Genomic DNA, 15,317 nt, shown 5'->3' with positions numbered 1-15,317 from the left:
ATGTACATAGCTGCAGTATTTCCCCAATCCCAGACACACACAATTAGGGATTATATCTCAGGTATATAGTGAGGGTAACAGTGGGAATGCTATGCTTAACCTCCATCTGTCACATCTGGAAGAAGAGGGGTTACTTCCTGTACACTTGGGAGTCAATCAAGATAAGCAGTGACTGCATCTGATTTCACCTGAGCTGAATGTCAAACACACACATTTTCCCCGTTTCTTTGGTTTTCGGTTGTTTTTAAGGTTTTACCTGTGTCCACACGGCCTGAGTTCTGTGTCTGCTACCTCATCGCAGCAAAGTGTGCAGCAATTCTCTCGGATACTCACTTGCTTCAACAAAGCCAGGCGCCTGTGTCTGAAGGAGACACCCCCCCATTAATTTGACTCAAAACAATAGATTCACACTTATTCTGACTGTTGCATTAAGACCAATGCAACACTTTCCTGTGCTACTCAACACTACTGCTGATAAACATCAATCATAACTTCCCCCCCAAAAAAAGCTTAACACACCCAGAGATGTTTGAAACAGTCTTCAACTCCCTATTCTGGTCTGCCAGAAGGGGACAAAGAGAGCTGAACACTTCAAATAAATTGTTCTTTAGTATCTGTGTACTTTTAAGAGTTAAGAAAAAAAATCCACAAATAAACCACACAAATCCTTGTATCAACAAAATTCAGAAACCTTACAATGGTGTTACAGTTTAAAAGAATAGAAATTCAAAATAAAACCAACAGCCCAGGGTTGAGTAAATGGAAAAAAATCCTCCATGTGATAAGACATTTCAGATGTGGAACACACACATTACACAATCAAAACTGTTCAATGGCAAGGTGAGTGTCTAGCCCAGACTATAACCCAATACTGGACACATTAAATTCAGCACAACTCTACATGAGTTTATGTTAAGTCCTGTGATGGATAACTAGGGTCCACTCAGGCCCTTGCCTTCCTCCCCCCCCCATCACTTTTAAGATCAACACTATATTTTAATTTAGGATTGGTTTATAGTTTCCAAACAGTTCAGGCTGTAGGGCAGGGATGATCTTTGTGTAAACAAAGAACAAGTGTCCCACCTTGAATGGAGTCTTTCAGTGCTATCACATAGTAAACAGGCTGTGTCACAAGAGACCAAGTTTTTCCCATCAGGCATCAACAGGAAACCAGTTTCCCCCAGTTTCTCTCCAGGGGGTTGGAATGGGATGAGCTACATTTCATTAGGTGTAACAAAAGATTTTTTTTTTTTTCCCCCCAGTCACAAACCTCAGCACCACTCTAGAGGTGGTGCTTTAATCCAACTGGCAAGCCTGGGGTACACTGTATCCCAGATTACATTATTACATTTTCATCTGGATCACAAAGGGACAACTTAGAGACTTACAATCATTCAGTACCTCTATGCTGCCAACATCATAAATTAGGTCAATTTTAAGTAAGACATCTTTTTTTAATTAGGACTATACCTCCTTGACCAACCTAATAATTCTTAGACAGCAAGAGACACTTTTACTAAGAAGTTTACTGTACAGTACTAGATCACTTGAATTTAGCTTTTTTTTTTTTTTGTATTTTAATGGATTTTGGTTGTGTATCTCCCATCCTTCTCATTAAGTTGCACTGGAGCCTTTTCTAAAGGAGACCTATGGAGGTGTGACCCTATAAGATTAATGCTGGCAAGTAGAACATAAAGACCATGCAACTTGAAAGCTAAGCATTTTATTTCTCCATATGCAAACACAGTCAAACTAGACAGGATTACCTGGGCAAAATGATCTTCTCTTCTGCTGTCAGAAAGGCATAATCATTAAAGGTACTAAACTTCATTGATGGTGGGTACTTGAAAGGTTTTGCCCCAAAGTTGAACTCACATTGTTGATAGGACATGAAACTAGCTGCAGCAAAAAAGCCAGATCTGCAATATGAGGAACAGACATTTTAGAATAACAAACAATAGGAGAGCTTTCCAGACATGTTACTACTATTACCAGACAAAAATATACCCTGAAACAGAGACACAAGTTCCTTCAATAGAAGTTCTACAGCTAATTGCAAGAAAAGCCTCTAACGCACCCAATTACAGCTGCACATGTTTACCTTATTTAGTTCTCGGCTTCTGAATTTACTATCAGAGTTTAGCTGAATTTACTCTTGAGTGAGCCAATAAAGGCTGCCTACTCTACAGTTAGGATTAGTCACACTTACACTAAGAGCAGATACATCCATCCGAACAGCCTACAGCCCGATCCTCTTTACACTGATCAGCTCAGATATCTCCTTCAGCACTGGAAAAAAGTATTTTTCTTCCAAACAACTGCTGTTTAGCAGAGCTGTGAGAGGCAGTACCAGCCACAAGGGACACCTCCATATCCACTGCTCCCTCTGCTTTATTTGAGCAGGCAGGAACCTGGAAAGCTTGCAATGCTCATACGCTTGTGTGGGTCTTGTACAGGATGAATCCAGGTCTGAGCACTCTTAGCACAATGCCCATCTGCTCCTCCTTGCCCTTGCAGGATTACCTCAGGGCAGCCGTCTTTTCTTCACAGCCACCTTGTAAGACCACCACAACTATCACCTCTTTCAGTTTTATTTACTGAAAGGGCCTGAGTCAAGCAATACCTAAGTTCTAACCAAGTAGCAGAATCTGTTGAGTATATAAATGACATACTCCACATGAAGAACTGCAAGCTGAATAGACAAGATACTCTGCAACTCTTTAAACTGAACTATTCTTTGCTTGCATCTTGAACTTAATTTTAAGGAGAAAACATGAATGAAATTGTTAGCTCAGTGATATTACTTTACACAGTACTGTAATGGTTAGTTAAGCTACACAAGAAACTTCTTTCTCAAGTATCACACCATCTTATCTTTTCAGAACTAAAAGGCTGAACTTCTCCATGAGCATCAGGAGTTGGCCATGTGTTAATTTTAACAGAGCTGTCAAAAGAAGCCTAACACCTTTCTGTAATGATACCAAGAGACATCCTGCCATGAATATTCAGTATGCTACTGCAGGAACTGGCCTCAGTGAGCAGCAGTAAGTAAACAGACATTCTGCAGCACTTGCAGGACTGAGGCTTTTTTTTTTTTTTTTTTTTAAGATAAAAAATTCCTCAAGGACTACTAGAAATATGTTCATCCTTGCTACAGCCTCATTCTATTTCAGTGCTGTGCTAGTCTGACAGTAGAAAACATCAAGTTGAGCCTACCTTTGGAAAGTTCAAAGTATTTATTTTGGACCCTGAAATCCACCTGTAAAATTATACCCTTCTCACTGATTTCTAAGCCACTTTCAATTGGGAAACCTGCTTAATGATGGCTTCAAGTAAGCAAATATGAATATGCATGTGACATCAGAAACACTTCGTGTAATTAAAACAATTATCGTGCAGGTCACTGTCCTTCCAAGTGAGCACATACTTACATAGCAGATGAAAATACTTGCTTCTCAGCAGGAAGCTGGTTTCCATTTAAATAGAAGATCATTTGCTTTTCGTGCAAGTCTAGTAGAAATCCTATTGTGTCTCCTTACATACAAAGCAAAGAAAGATTTCAGTTGTTAAATGCCAACAGCTGAAACAGTTATTGTTTTAAGCACCACATATCTCACTATGAGTCGTCTCACTTAAAAGGAATTGTTTGCAAAAGCATATGGGAAGAAACACTGACAGAAGACAACAGATAGACAGATAGATAAAAACAGGAGAAAATAGTAAAAAATTACAATATTTTAGTCTGCCAGAGCATTAATACTACACAGTTGTAGAAGTATTGCAGAGTATTTGCCAAAGCCAGAAAAAAGCTGCACTCTGTCTCTCCCTGGCTGTTTACACCTGTTGAAAATATCCTCAGAACATATACTTGTCAAAATCTAAGTTTCTAACATGCTTGTGCTATTTAAGAGGTGTTTTAATTTAGCCATCCTTGGGAGAAGTTTTTAATAGAAGAGAAGGCAGCACAGTTCACACAAGCATGGCATGCACAGACTCCTACCAAGATTTCAAAGCTGAGATCAAGAACAGAACTTTGCTGTCCAAGTAGTTATCCAAGAATTTAAAGTAAACAAGACAGTGCAACACCTCCTTAAAACAAATAAACAAACAAACAAAGTCTAATTCAGAGATCAGGGGTTTTTTTCCCCTCCTCTAAAATAACTCTTTCAACCCAGAAAGGAAGATTTCAACCCTGTTTTGCAGGACTACAAACATCTGGACAGAAGCCTTACGATTAAATGTCCAGCAATGTTATTTGGTGCTATGATTTGTACTCTGCCCATTAAAAGAAAAACCATTTAACCAACAGGTTCTCTTAAACAGACAGTGGAGCAAGAGAGTGGTGCCTACTTTGTACATTTAAACCACTGCAAATATGAGTAAAAGCACAATAATTATTAAACTTCTGGTATCATCGGGATTAGGCAGTAACTGCTCTGTTCGCACCTACTAACAAACTGCTTTCTAGACACCTGCACATCCTGTGCAGAAATCCAGCTAGGATGTACAGCAGAAGATGGACTGAATACCTTCTTTCCAACAGGGATGGGAATGTGGTTTACTTCTGGCATTATACCAAATCAGCTGCCGGCAGCCATCATAGGCACAGGAGTATTCATCATCCCCAATGCCATAACCTTCCTTCAGAAAAAAAGTAAAGCATTTCAGTCTGCAGGCAGTCATCACACAGAAAGCGTCAAATGTATTTTTATTCAGCTGCACTCTTCATCCAGAGCAGGAAGGGTTCTCCCACCTACTTAAAGACAATTCTTTCCAACTAGTCTTAAGTTTCATTTTCACATCAAAAGGAACTTGTTGGGGTGAGGAGGGGGGAGGAACAGGATATTGTCTCCTAAGTGTTTTTCATTCTCTGTGAGCTCAAATCAATCATGTTTATTAAAATATTTAGAAATCAGGAGACTGGTACCCAAATAGCTAGGTTAACTTTTTGCATCTTAGAAAGTCAAACAGAACTGTAACCACCTTCTTACCTTCCAAGTTCCACTACCAGACCTGTAGTACCTTCCACCCCAAGACAACCCAGTGCCACCAGAATGTACAGCAAGCAGAGAACAAACCCACTGTCCCTTCACTGGATCTGTTGCATACTGTAGTCCTTTCAGTGCCAGGCTCCCTCAGTTTGTGAAAAGGTTATCACGTGATAGTGCCAAGGTCCAAGACAAATTCAAAACTAAAAGTTTCAGAGTGGGAGAAGAATCTGTCATGTAGGAAAGCCCAAACATGCAACCCAAAAGCATTATGGAAGATAACTTCCTCGTGCTCAGCATGGTCTGTCTGGAGTGCAAATATTAGACAGCATCCAATTACACAAGCCTCCGATGTCCCAAATTAAAGCTAAGCCTGGCTAATGGGTGTTTACTGTCATATTTAGGACTAGTCTTTTTGTTACACGTGCTCTAAATAAAGAGCATATGGCTACTCTGATGACTCTGTTTGCAACATACCCAGAAGATAATATCCTGTACTTCAGGTAGACACCCGATGAGGTTAAACAACAGCATTTAGCCAACCAGCTGTAGCAACAGAAAAATCCTCCTGCTCAGATATGACACTTCCTGTTTTCATACATTGTACAGGAAGCACAGACAGAAAAACGCATCTACACCAAGCTCTTTACCAGTAAGTCGGAAAAATCTTTTAAGCCTCTTAGCAGTCTAAAGGCAGACACATAGCCTTTTATTTCAGTTTCCATTACACTCAACACCTATAACGCTTGTGATCAGGGCAGGTCTGTATAAACCTGCTAGAAATGCAGGACTGGACTGTGGATGTGATGTACACGTCATACACAAGTAGAGAACAATGCTATTCACATGAATAATTAGGAGAAATGGAGCAAGATGACTGAACTCACAGGAAGACTGAAGTTAAATGGTGAGAAAAGCTACTCTCTCATTCCTTGGGTTTCTTTCCACTGGTGTTTGTTTCATGTCCTTGATGTATTTCTCTCATATCCCCCACCACCAGTATGTACTCACATGTATCTATTTAGCCTCTCTTCATATTAGCTTCTGCATTTGACCCAGCTATAGTATGACATTTCCTGTAGTAATCAGAAATAAGCAGTTTTAACTGCTTATCTCTACATTAAATATACAAATATAATTGTTCTCCTAAATTAAATTCCAAGTAGGAATAGAAAGCCATGCAATTACAACAATAAAGGGCTACAGGTACATTTCTTACACAAGCTCAGCCAGTAGTAATGTCAACTTAAAATCCTAGCACTGTATTTCCACTGTGCTCAGTGGTGGTAGGCTGGCCACACTTGCCTTCTGTACTACAATTCTACCTTGCACTTGAATGAACTTCCATTAAAGTTTGGAAGGCTGATCATATGTGAAGTCCTCCCTAAGCTGAAGCAGACAAGTTTTTTGGGCAGTAATTATTACATTTTCTTATTATTATGGAAATACTGAAGTAAATTATGCTACAGCGTACTCAGTTTACAACAGGCATACAGACTTACCACACAGACTTAAGAAGGAAGAAGTCCTAATTACATCTCTACTAACAGTCAAGATTATTCTTTGACTATAGGCTTGGACTTCGTGTGCACATGGCACATTTTGCTTTAATGCTAGTAATGCTAGTAATACTATTTTAAAATAGTAGGAAGAAGAATACTTAAGATACCAAGTTATCTGGATGAGAGGGAGAGGAAAGCAAACTGTAAAACAAGACAGTGTACTTATGCTGTATTATCAGAATAAAGGCAAGAAGGGTTTCATCTTTTTGTAACCCTTATTTAAAAAAAAAAAAAAAAAAAAAAAGGAAGCTGTGACAGCCAAATTGTACCATCTTGCCATTACCAACAGATCCAATGATAGCATGCATTGAAATAATTATTTCCCTTGTGTTAAAGAGGGTAATCAAATGGCTGCTTGGTGATCTGTGTAAGAGCAAGTACATGGTAATCTGCTGGTTCCGGGTGAGTAATTGTTTACTTCCAAACCCTACAGACAGTAACAGCCACTTATCTAAAGAATTTCCAAGAGACTAAGCCAAAAGAAATAAGAAATAATTTTCCTGAAGCTTCCAGACAACAGCAAGTCAGTAACATGCTGCCACTGCTAGCAGCTACACTACTTGCGTGAACAGTTTCAGTCTGTCAGTGAAAACACAGCTTTCTCTTGTACCACTGCATTCAATAAAAAAAGCTTCACAGAACTATGAAAGAATCAAAGGTAACGCACAAATGCTCAGTTACTGCCACAGAATAACCAGAGCTATGTTCCTAGGTGTAAGTAGGAAAATAGTGAAGTTACATCATCAGCTAGACGACATTACATGTACTCACATGATTAAGAAATTTGCTGTCTCTGGTAGCCCATCCTATCTGCATCACTCCTGAAGTAATAACTGTAACTTCATAGTACCAAACTCCAGAATCGACGCAGAATGTACATCTAACACTTTCAAAGGATGAGGCATCACATCGAGCCTACCAAAACCAAACCAAAAATTTAAGTTTCTACAAAATTAGCATTCAGAGAAGCCCCTTTCTTCCCTGGATCAGGTTTCTTGAATATAAGAATACACCAACATAATTTTAGAGGCATTTCAGACAGAAAGTGACCTCTCTTTATAGCACTCATTGTCACACAAACTATTGAGTAGGCAAGACTGATAGTTGTTCAGTGGAAAGCCACAGAGGAAATTAAAAAAAGTAGGAAGTTGACAGAGTCGATTTAAAGACTAAGACAGCCAGAATAGGAAGACCCAGGTCACTGGTTATTAGCTAACTCCTGGTATGAAAGACAAAGAGATATTGAATGTTAATGCATGAAAATCCATGTGTAAGTACTCAAAAAAGTTCTTAGAAAAAGTAGGGTGGGGGAAGAAGGAAAAAAAGCAACATGTGGCTGACAGAAAAATCTTGCTGCTATGGGCTTTTCAAGACTAGACAGGACAAACAATAGGAATTATACTTTATGAACAGTTTTTGTCAAAATGCATGAAAAGCCAGCTGCCTCCTGCATCCTTGGAAAGGAACTTTGTACAAGGGCCTGTAGGGACAGGACAAGGGGGAATGGGTTTAACTTGACAGAGGGGAGACTGAGATGAGATCTCAGGAAGAAGTTCTTCCCTGTGAGGGTGCTGAGGCCCTGGCACAGGTTGCCCAGAGAAGCTGTGGCTACCCCATCCCTGGCAGTGTTCAAGGCCAGGCTGGACGGGGCTTGGAGCAACCTGGTCTAATGGAAGGTGTCCTTGCCAATGGCAGGGGTTTGGAACTGGATGAGCTTTAAGGTCCCCTCCAACCCAAACTAGTCTGGGATTCTAGGATCCTCCTCACTCTTCTGAGGTTGTGGGGCAGAGTTACAGGTCTTACTTTAGTGTGAACATTTCTCCAGCTGAGATCAGTGTAGCGATGTTAGAACCCTCTGACAAAGCAAAGCTTCTAAACAAAGCTAGCAGAGAATTTTGATTCATTCCAGGAAATAATAGGAGCAAGTAGGAATCAAAAAGAGTTAAAAACTGCCTTTTTCTTCAGGCTCCTTTTTAGCTTGGAATCATGAAAATTTATCCTACCTCTAATCCATGTGGAGAGATCTTCAGGTATTCACTGACATCATTACTGTTCAGCATAGCCCTAATGTCGGTCAAGTCAACCTTCTCATATGTGAACTGCCTGCCTTCTTTTAAAACTGCAAAAGAAAACTTGTTTTAATCACAGCTGCAGCAGACCTTTATTTTAATCATTCCACACGTGGGCAATCAATCTCTCTAGGATCCAGTTAATTTTTAGCATACCTGAATGAGATATCGACATTTTGCCAGCATGAAAACAGCATCACTTCCAAAAATCTGCATGCTAAATATCCTCTAAACATGAGAGTATGACCTAGACCTCTGAATAGAGCTCCTACAGTCTAGTTTCTACTTTCAGGAACCCACAGGCAAACATAAGGCATCCAAGTTCATACAAAGGAGCCACTGCTTCAGGATTTATAATTGTATTTGTACATACAGCTGGGCAGAGTTCTTCTGATTCACCACAGAGAACAAGATTTTGGGCATGGGGAAGGAAAGGAAGGGGAAAACAAGAAACTTGAACTGAGCCAAAGCAGCTCTTTCTCCCTGCATCCCCATTTCACATAGAAGGATCAGAAGTATTTATCTTGCCAGGTGTCAAGTTGCTGACACAAGCACAGTAAGATCTCAGATTTATAAACTAAGACACTTCAGACGTCCCAAGCTTGCTACACAGTTACACAAATATTTACTGAACACAACTGACATTGGCCTTCCAAAAGCTGGCTAAAGCCCAACAAAGACCTTTTACTCAAATTTATCCAAAAGGCATTAGAAACTACAAGGTTTTTAGAATTGCACCCTCCAAATAACAACTAAACAAGCAAATCTGATGATTATTCATCATCCTAAAGAAAGATCTCGTCAAGTGCTTTCTCAAACACTCTTCACTTTTGATCACAAGACTGTATCTTTACTTTAAGAAGTCTTTAATAATTCTTTGAGACACTGCACTGCTGGGGTGTGATCACACTAGTGACTGTCACCAGAATGTCAGTAATCCAGCTGTTCCAGAGACAGAGCTGCACTCTTTAGCTATGCAGCACATCTGCTGAAGCATGGGTTACAGGAAATGTGGTGCAAAGAAGAACTTTCATTGCAGCTCCAACTTGCAGAGTACAAACCACTTTCTTCCATGAACATTTTCCTTGCCAAAATTTCCTTTCCACGCAATTACATTGGATTTATTTGCCTACCTCCCACCCCTCCCCCCCCCCCCCTTTTTTTTTTTGAGAGTGGTTACAAATGCAGTCAGGTGTATTTGCAGTAAGTGTTTATACAAAACAAACACAAAAGTAGTCCTCCATCTCTTTGGAGAAGTGATTAATATTAAATGAATCCATCCTTTTCTTATACCTACACAGATTGTCTAAACTCCACTGGGCGCAGAACCCAACCTGGCGTTTTAAATAGTCTGGATTATCTGCCCATTTCTCGAGCAGGATCAGCTGGTCGCTAATACACGATTGAGAAACTGTCATTTTATTTTCACCTGCAATGACAGCAAAAAGAATAAATGCCATAAACTACTGACAGGTTCAGTTAAAGATAGTAACATTCTACAAATGCAGTAGAAACCCCCCTTTAAACATTAGTATTACAAACAGCATGAAATTCTTTCCCCAAGCAGACACGCATTAACTTTGCACTCAGATATACCACTCCTCAGCACAGAGCTGCATCAAGAGACTATTATATCACAGCTGTTCTCCATCTCTCTGATAGGTATTTATTTCCTTTCAAATAACAAACGTCTCATGTCCTAAGTCTTCATGTAGCAATTTCAAAGCTGAGAAGGACTGAGTTTCCACAAACCTCTTAATGGTTTGTGCGTGGGGTGTCATTAAAGCAATAAGTATTTTTTCATGCCTACAAATAACCGATCATAGCTGTTCTCTACCTGTAATGAATTTATTTCAGTGACAAAGGCCTCATGGCATAAGTCCTTCCATAGCAATTTCCAACTGGGAAGGTCTGTGCTGAGTTTCAGCAAATATTTCAAGAGTTTGCAGGGGTAGTGGGATATCACTAAAGCAGTAACTATTTCTTGCCTGTAAGTGGACAAACATTTCTGTTCCATATTTGTGTTTACACCAACCCAGCCTCTCATGCTCCCAAGTGACAATTACACAGTAGAAGCCGTAGTATGGCTGTTAAGAGCAGTATCAGGCTAATACTTACTTGTTTGTGCAAACTTCTCCAGTGCTATTAGTGCAAAAAGCATCACTGTCGGATGGGACTGGAAGTTCTAAACATGGGCAGGAAGAAAAGTTATTTAATAAATACCCAGCACAGATGGGTAGGAGAAGCTGTTAGTCTGTCACAGAATGCTTTAGGTTGAAGGGGAGCTCCACAGCTCCTCTAGTTCAGCCTCCTGTGGAGAGCTGGTTTGAGATCAGCCTGCTCAGTGCCTTGTCCTATTGACTTCTAATTATCTCCAAGGATGGAAATCCTAGGGACTCTCTGGAATCTCAACTTTCTGTAACATACATAACCAGTATTTACTACATATGACCCTAACTTTTCACAATAATAACAAAAAATGCGGTATAATTGCTGTGTACGGATACATACAAAAAGATGGAAGACACTTACCAGGCTCTGAAGTAAATATTCCAATATGCCTGGGCTGAGTAAGCCTATACTTGCAGGACCTACAAGAACATTAAAAGTTAAATACATCCATGGAACTACCATATACTCTTCATGGCACAGATCTTTTAAACGTAAGACAAAAATTAAAGAACAAGAACTTTCCACCAAAGCAGAACTATAATGTAGAATCCTTGAATGGTTTGTGTTAGAAGGGACCTTAAAGCTCATCCAGTTCCAAACCCCAAGGTGTCCAAGACAGGAGCAGCTTCCACTAGACCAGGTTGCTCCAAGCCCCATCCAACCTGGCCTTGAGCACTGCCAGGGATGGGGCAGCCACAGCTTCTCTGGGCAACCTGTGCCAGGGCCTCAGCACCCTCACAGGGAAGAACTTCTGCCTAACAGCTCATCTGTCTCCCGTCTGTCAGGTTAAAGCCATTGCCCCTCATCCTGTCCCTAGAGGTCCAGAGCCCCTCTCCAGCTTTCTTGTAGCCCCTTTAGGCATCGGAAGCTGCTCTAAGGTCTCCCCTTAAGGAGCCTTCTCTTCTCCAGGCTGAACAAGCCCAGCTCTTTCAGTCTGTCTCCAGAGCAGAGGTGCTTCAGCCCTCAAAGCATTCTTGTGGCCTCCTCTGGACTTGCTTGAGCAGGTCCAAGTCCCAAGGTAGAACAATCGTCATTGTTTCCAGTCAAATATTTGGTATACATTTAATAATTACACAGCTACTGGCAAATTACAAACATATTCAGTTTACCTGCTGTAAATGGGTAGAGTTCTAGGCATACTTCTGAGTTTTTGAAGTAAGACTCCACCAGTCTCTGCTTAGTATTTTCATGCTCATTACTTTTCAAAAGAAACTGGCTCCCTTTTACTTCCAGAATCAATGTATAAAGACCAGCTCTATTGATCAGTAGCCCAAAATAAGTAAAACTGAGCATCTGATGTAGCCTGATAGTTAATTTGCAGCAGCACCATAGCAAGCAACCAATTAAAAAAAAAAAAAAAGCCCTGAAATACTGTCTGTTTTATCAAGAGAGGTACAAGGGAATCCAACTCTGACATCTATGAAGTCAAACAAATTGCAGTGGATTCCAGCACAGCATTAACAGATTTGCTGCCTGAGCTGATACAGAAAGATCTCTGTTGACTAAGACAAAAGTAGAGACAGTATCTCATTTTGACCTAGTATAATAGGGTGGAAGTATTATTGTACGAAAAAGCTTCCTGCCCTTTTTCTTTACTTTTTTTGACAGAAATACTGAATTTTTCTAATAACGAGGTGATGCCAGACAACCACTTCTGCTCCTTTTCCTGTTCACTTTCAGAAAAGGAGCAAAAAACTAGATACAAATCCAACCATCAGCGGGAAGGAAACTTAATCATTAGTTTTCAGCAGGGTATTAGAAATAGCAGGGAATAAAAATTTTTTCTATACAAGAAGACACCTTAAAATAGAATCCCAGCAATTTTCTTTCAAGTAACATAGAAGAGAAAATCTTTTCTGTGACCTACAATAAAGCAATATGCATTTTGCAGGAAAAAAAAAAAGATGTATTTTTTTGTTTCTCTACAGCTTCCAAGTCTACTAATTTGATACTCCTGTCTACTGGCAAAAGAACTACATGTCCTCAGTAATTCATGTACAGGGTAGGTCCACAGAAGAGACTGGTGACCAGTGCTGAAGCAATATACCATAAACAAACACTGACCCACCATCACTAACCATGCATCAGAAGGATTTGAGCTTTTCAAGTAAGTGGGATTGTGAATGGCTCATTCAGACCCAACCTAGGGAGCGCTCCATGTTTTAATCACACAGTAGATTGTCACATGAGGTCTCCCCTCTATGCGAAACATTATTCAGTTCTAAGACGACATTTCTGAACTTGTTTGCAGTATGGGTTATACAGCAGACGGTGCCTCAGTGAGCCAAGTGCAAGTTTCCCAAAGAATCCCACGGCTTTACCTGCTAACTTCTCTGCTAAGCAGCCCAGCACGGCTGTTGTATTCCGGTGTCTGGCAGGGTGACAAGCATCCTGGCAAGCAGCAGCTCCACTTAAGTTTAATATTTCAGTTAACTTCTGTAATGCATCCTGAAAAAGAAAAATTAGGCCTCTCATCATCACTGACAAATAGAGTTTTCCCCCTAACTCCATGTAGTACAACCAATTATTTTTATATTGTATTACTAAAGTCAGCATCACATCACAGATAGCACGGGATGGTTATCTTTTAAGATAAGAAGGTAATAAAGAACAAATGAGAAGAAAAGTTCAACATAACTTTACAGTTACCACCAGGTTGGTCATTGGTGTGATCAACAATTCAGGACACTCTGGACACATGCAAGTGAACTACCTATAGCAGTAAGAACTAGACTAGTAGACAAAGGCAAACTACCAACCAGCACATCTGGCACACCATCCACTCTGTTTCCAGTGCCCTAAAACTCACACTCCTTCCAAGCTAAAATGGCAGTTTTAGACTTTAGAATTCAGGACTGAAGATATAAGCTCCCCAAAAAAGAGCCCACAATCCCCATCATCAATTTAGGAAGCTGTCAGCTTTGCAGGATGTCATAAATGGTATTCTTGAGAGCATAAATGGCTTTCTGTAGTCACACTGATTTAGGAAGTCACCAATGACGGTAATAAATCTAAAATGCCATGCTTTGACTTGCTTCATTCAGGCAGTATGGTATGGATAAGATTCAAGATACAGATCTATAGAATACCCTTTGTATTGAATGTGCTTTCAGAGTGGTTAGGGGTTAATCTAGAGTCAGAACAAGTTCTCCACAGGGAGAACCCCACACCCCAAAGTTCCAAATGCCCCTCAACTTTCCAGACTTCATGAAAGTTTCAGCTAATTCAGATCGAAATTGCATAATCTCAGGCTAGGATCTAATTAAAATAGAACTGCTCATATTGAAGTCATCAGCAGGCCATTTGGAGAACAAATGAGTACTGCTCAAGTTAAATATGTATGGGTTTTTGAATTGTGTGCTGAGCCACATTCAAATCAGTTCACTGTGTTAGAGCCTGAGGTCTGTACAGAGATCACACTGAAAAGTAGTTCTCTTCCCAAAAGAAAAGCCACAAATCCAGAACTGATGAACAGGACTGACACTAAGTGGAAAGAATAGAGAAAGGATGACTGAGCACAGGCCTGGGAGGGAAAAGCCTCACTAAAATTAGACTCTTGACATATTGATACTGCTTTTAGCCACTATTAGAACTGTCACAGAGAGCAACTATTTTGAGTTAAATAACGACTTTATAGAATAAACAGTTTACTACACTGCCATTTTAATTTCATTGAGTTTATAGCCTACAATAACAGAAAATGAAATCAACTTGTTCTCCAGCTGTCACAGAAATGGGGCACTGAGTTAAAACTCTTAAGAACAAAATCTTTAACTTTTCCTGAACAGAAGGAAAACAAACAGCAGCAAACACTTTACCAGGCTGCCTGTGACCAGCAGATCCTACAACTTGTGCCGTAAAGAGATTCTACAGGAATAAAAAGCTCTGTGTGCCCCAGAAAGAGGCAGCTTATTCCATTTGTCTTGTTAAGGTCAACTATTTAATAGCTAACTCCTTAAAGTAAATAGAAGTCATGTGGCTTTCAAAAACCAAATCACTTGATTGCTAACTACATTGTACAGCCGAAATTACAAAGTCACTCTTCACATAGCACACTCAGTGGTCTCCATTGCCTGACTTTTTCAAAGCAGGCAAAATTTCTAGTCGTAGCTTTGTTTTCAAAATCATTTTGCAGTCCATGTGACAGCCATCATACAACACTTAACTCAGTCAGAAGTCTCAAATGGCTCTAGGCTATTTTCTAGAGGAGACAAACCCACCTGAGGTAGTAAAGAGCTTGACTAGCTCTCCAGCCACTCACACGTTTATGCAAGACAAAGCTACCAGCTTCTTATATCCCCAACGATGCCAACCAACAACTAAAATTGGCAGCATAAGTAGATCCTTAAATGAAAGCTGCAATGATGTCATCATCAGCTTCTGAAGAAATTACATCATGACAAGCATACAGGTTCTCTGTACAATCACCACATTTAAAGGTATTCAGGGCCTTGAGCAACCTGGTCTAGTGGAAGGTGTCTCTGCCTGTGGCAGCAGATTGTAACTGGATGAGCTTTAAGGTCCCT

The 15,317-nt window shown here is 40.1% G+C and overlaps 1 protein-coding gene across 7 annotated transcripts in view; it reads right to left on the bottom strand.

Annotated features, from left to right (window-relative positions):
- RSPRY1 (ring finger and SPRY domain containing 1) overlaps window positions 1-15,317 on the bottom strand; it is a 40,480-nt gene that overhangs the window by 3,397 nt on the left and 21,766 nt on the right. For 6 of the 7 annotated variants that reach the window (XM_030511540.1, XM_030511541.1, XM_030511538.1 and 3 more), the window contains 10 exons: window positions 13,113-13,239; window positions 11,152-11,210; window positions 10,738-10,804; window positions 9,917-10,048; window positions 8,554-8,669; window positions 7,322-7,465; window positions 4,530-4,641; window positions 3,432-3,534; window positions 1,767-1,919; window positions 257-361 (listed from right to left, as the gene is read on the bottom strand). In XM_030511540.1, coding sequence (XP_030367400.1) covers window positions 257-361; window positions 1,767-1,919; window positions 3,432-3,534; window positions 4,530-4,641; window positions 7,322-7,465; window positions 8,554-8,669; window positions 9,917-10,048; window positions 10,738-10,804; window positions 11,152-11,210; window positions 13,113-13,239 — 1,118 coding nt within the window. Of the gene's footprint in view, window positions 1-256; window positions 362-1,766; window positions 2,555-3,259; window positions 3,535-4,529; window positions 4,642-7,321; window positions 7,466-8,553; window positions 8,670-9,916; window positions 10,049-10,737; window positions 10,805-11,151; window positions 11,211-13,112; window positions 13,240-15,317 lie in introns of all 7 variants that reach the window. The other variant, XR_003994998.1, reaches the window with a different exon arrangement.

Source organism: Strigops habroptila, chromosome Z, assembly GCF_004027225.2.
Source record: "Strigops habroptila isolate Jane chromosome Z, bStrHab1.2.pri, whole genome shotgun sequence".
NCBI classification, from domain to species: Eukaryota; Metazoa; Chordata; class Aves; order Psittaciformes; family Psittacidae; genus Strigops; species Strigops habroptila.
The sequence above is the reverse complement of the archived record's forward strand: the minus strand, read 5'-3'. Positions and strand labels throughout refer to the sequence as shown.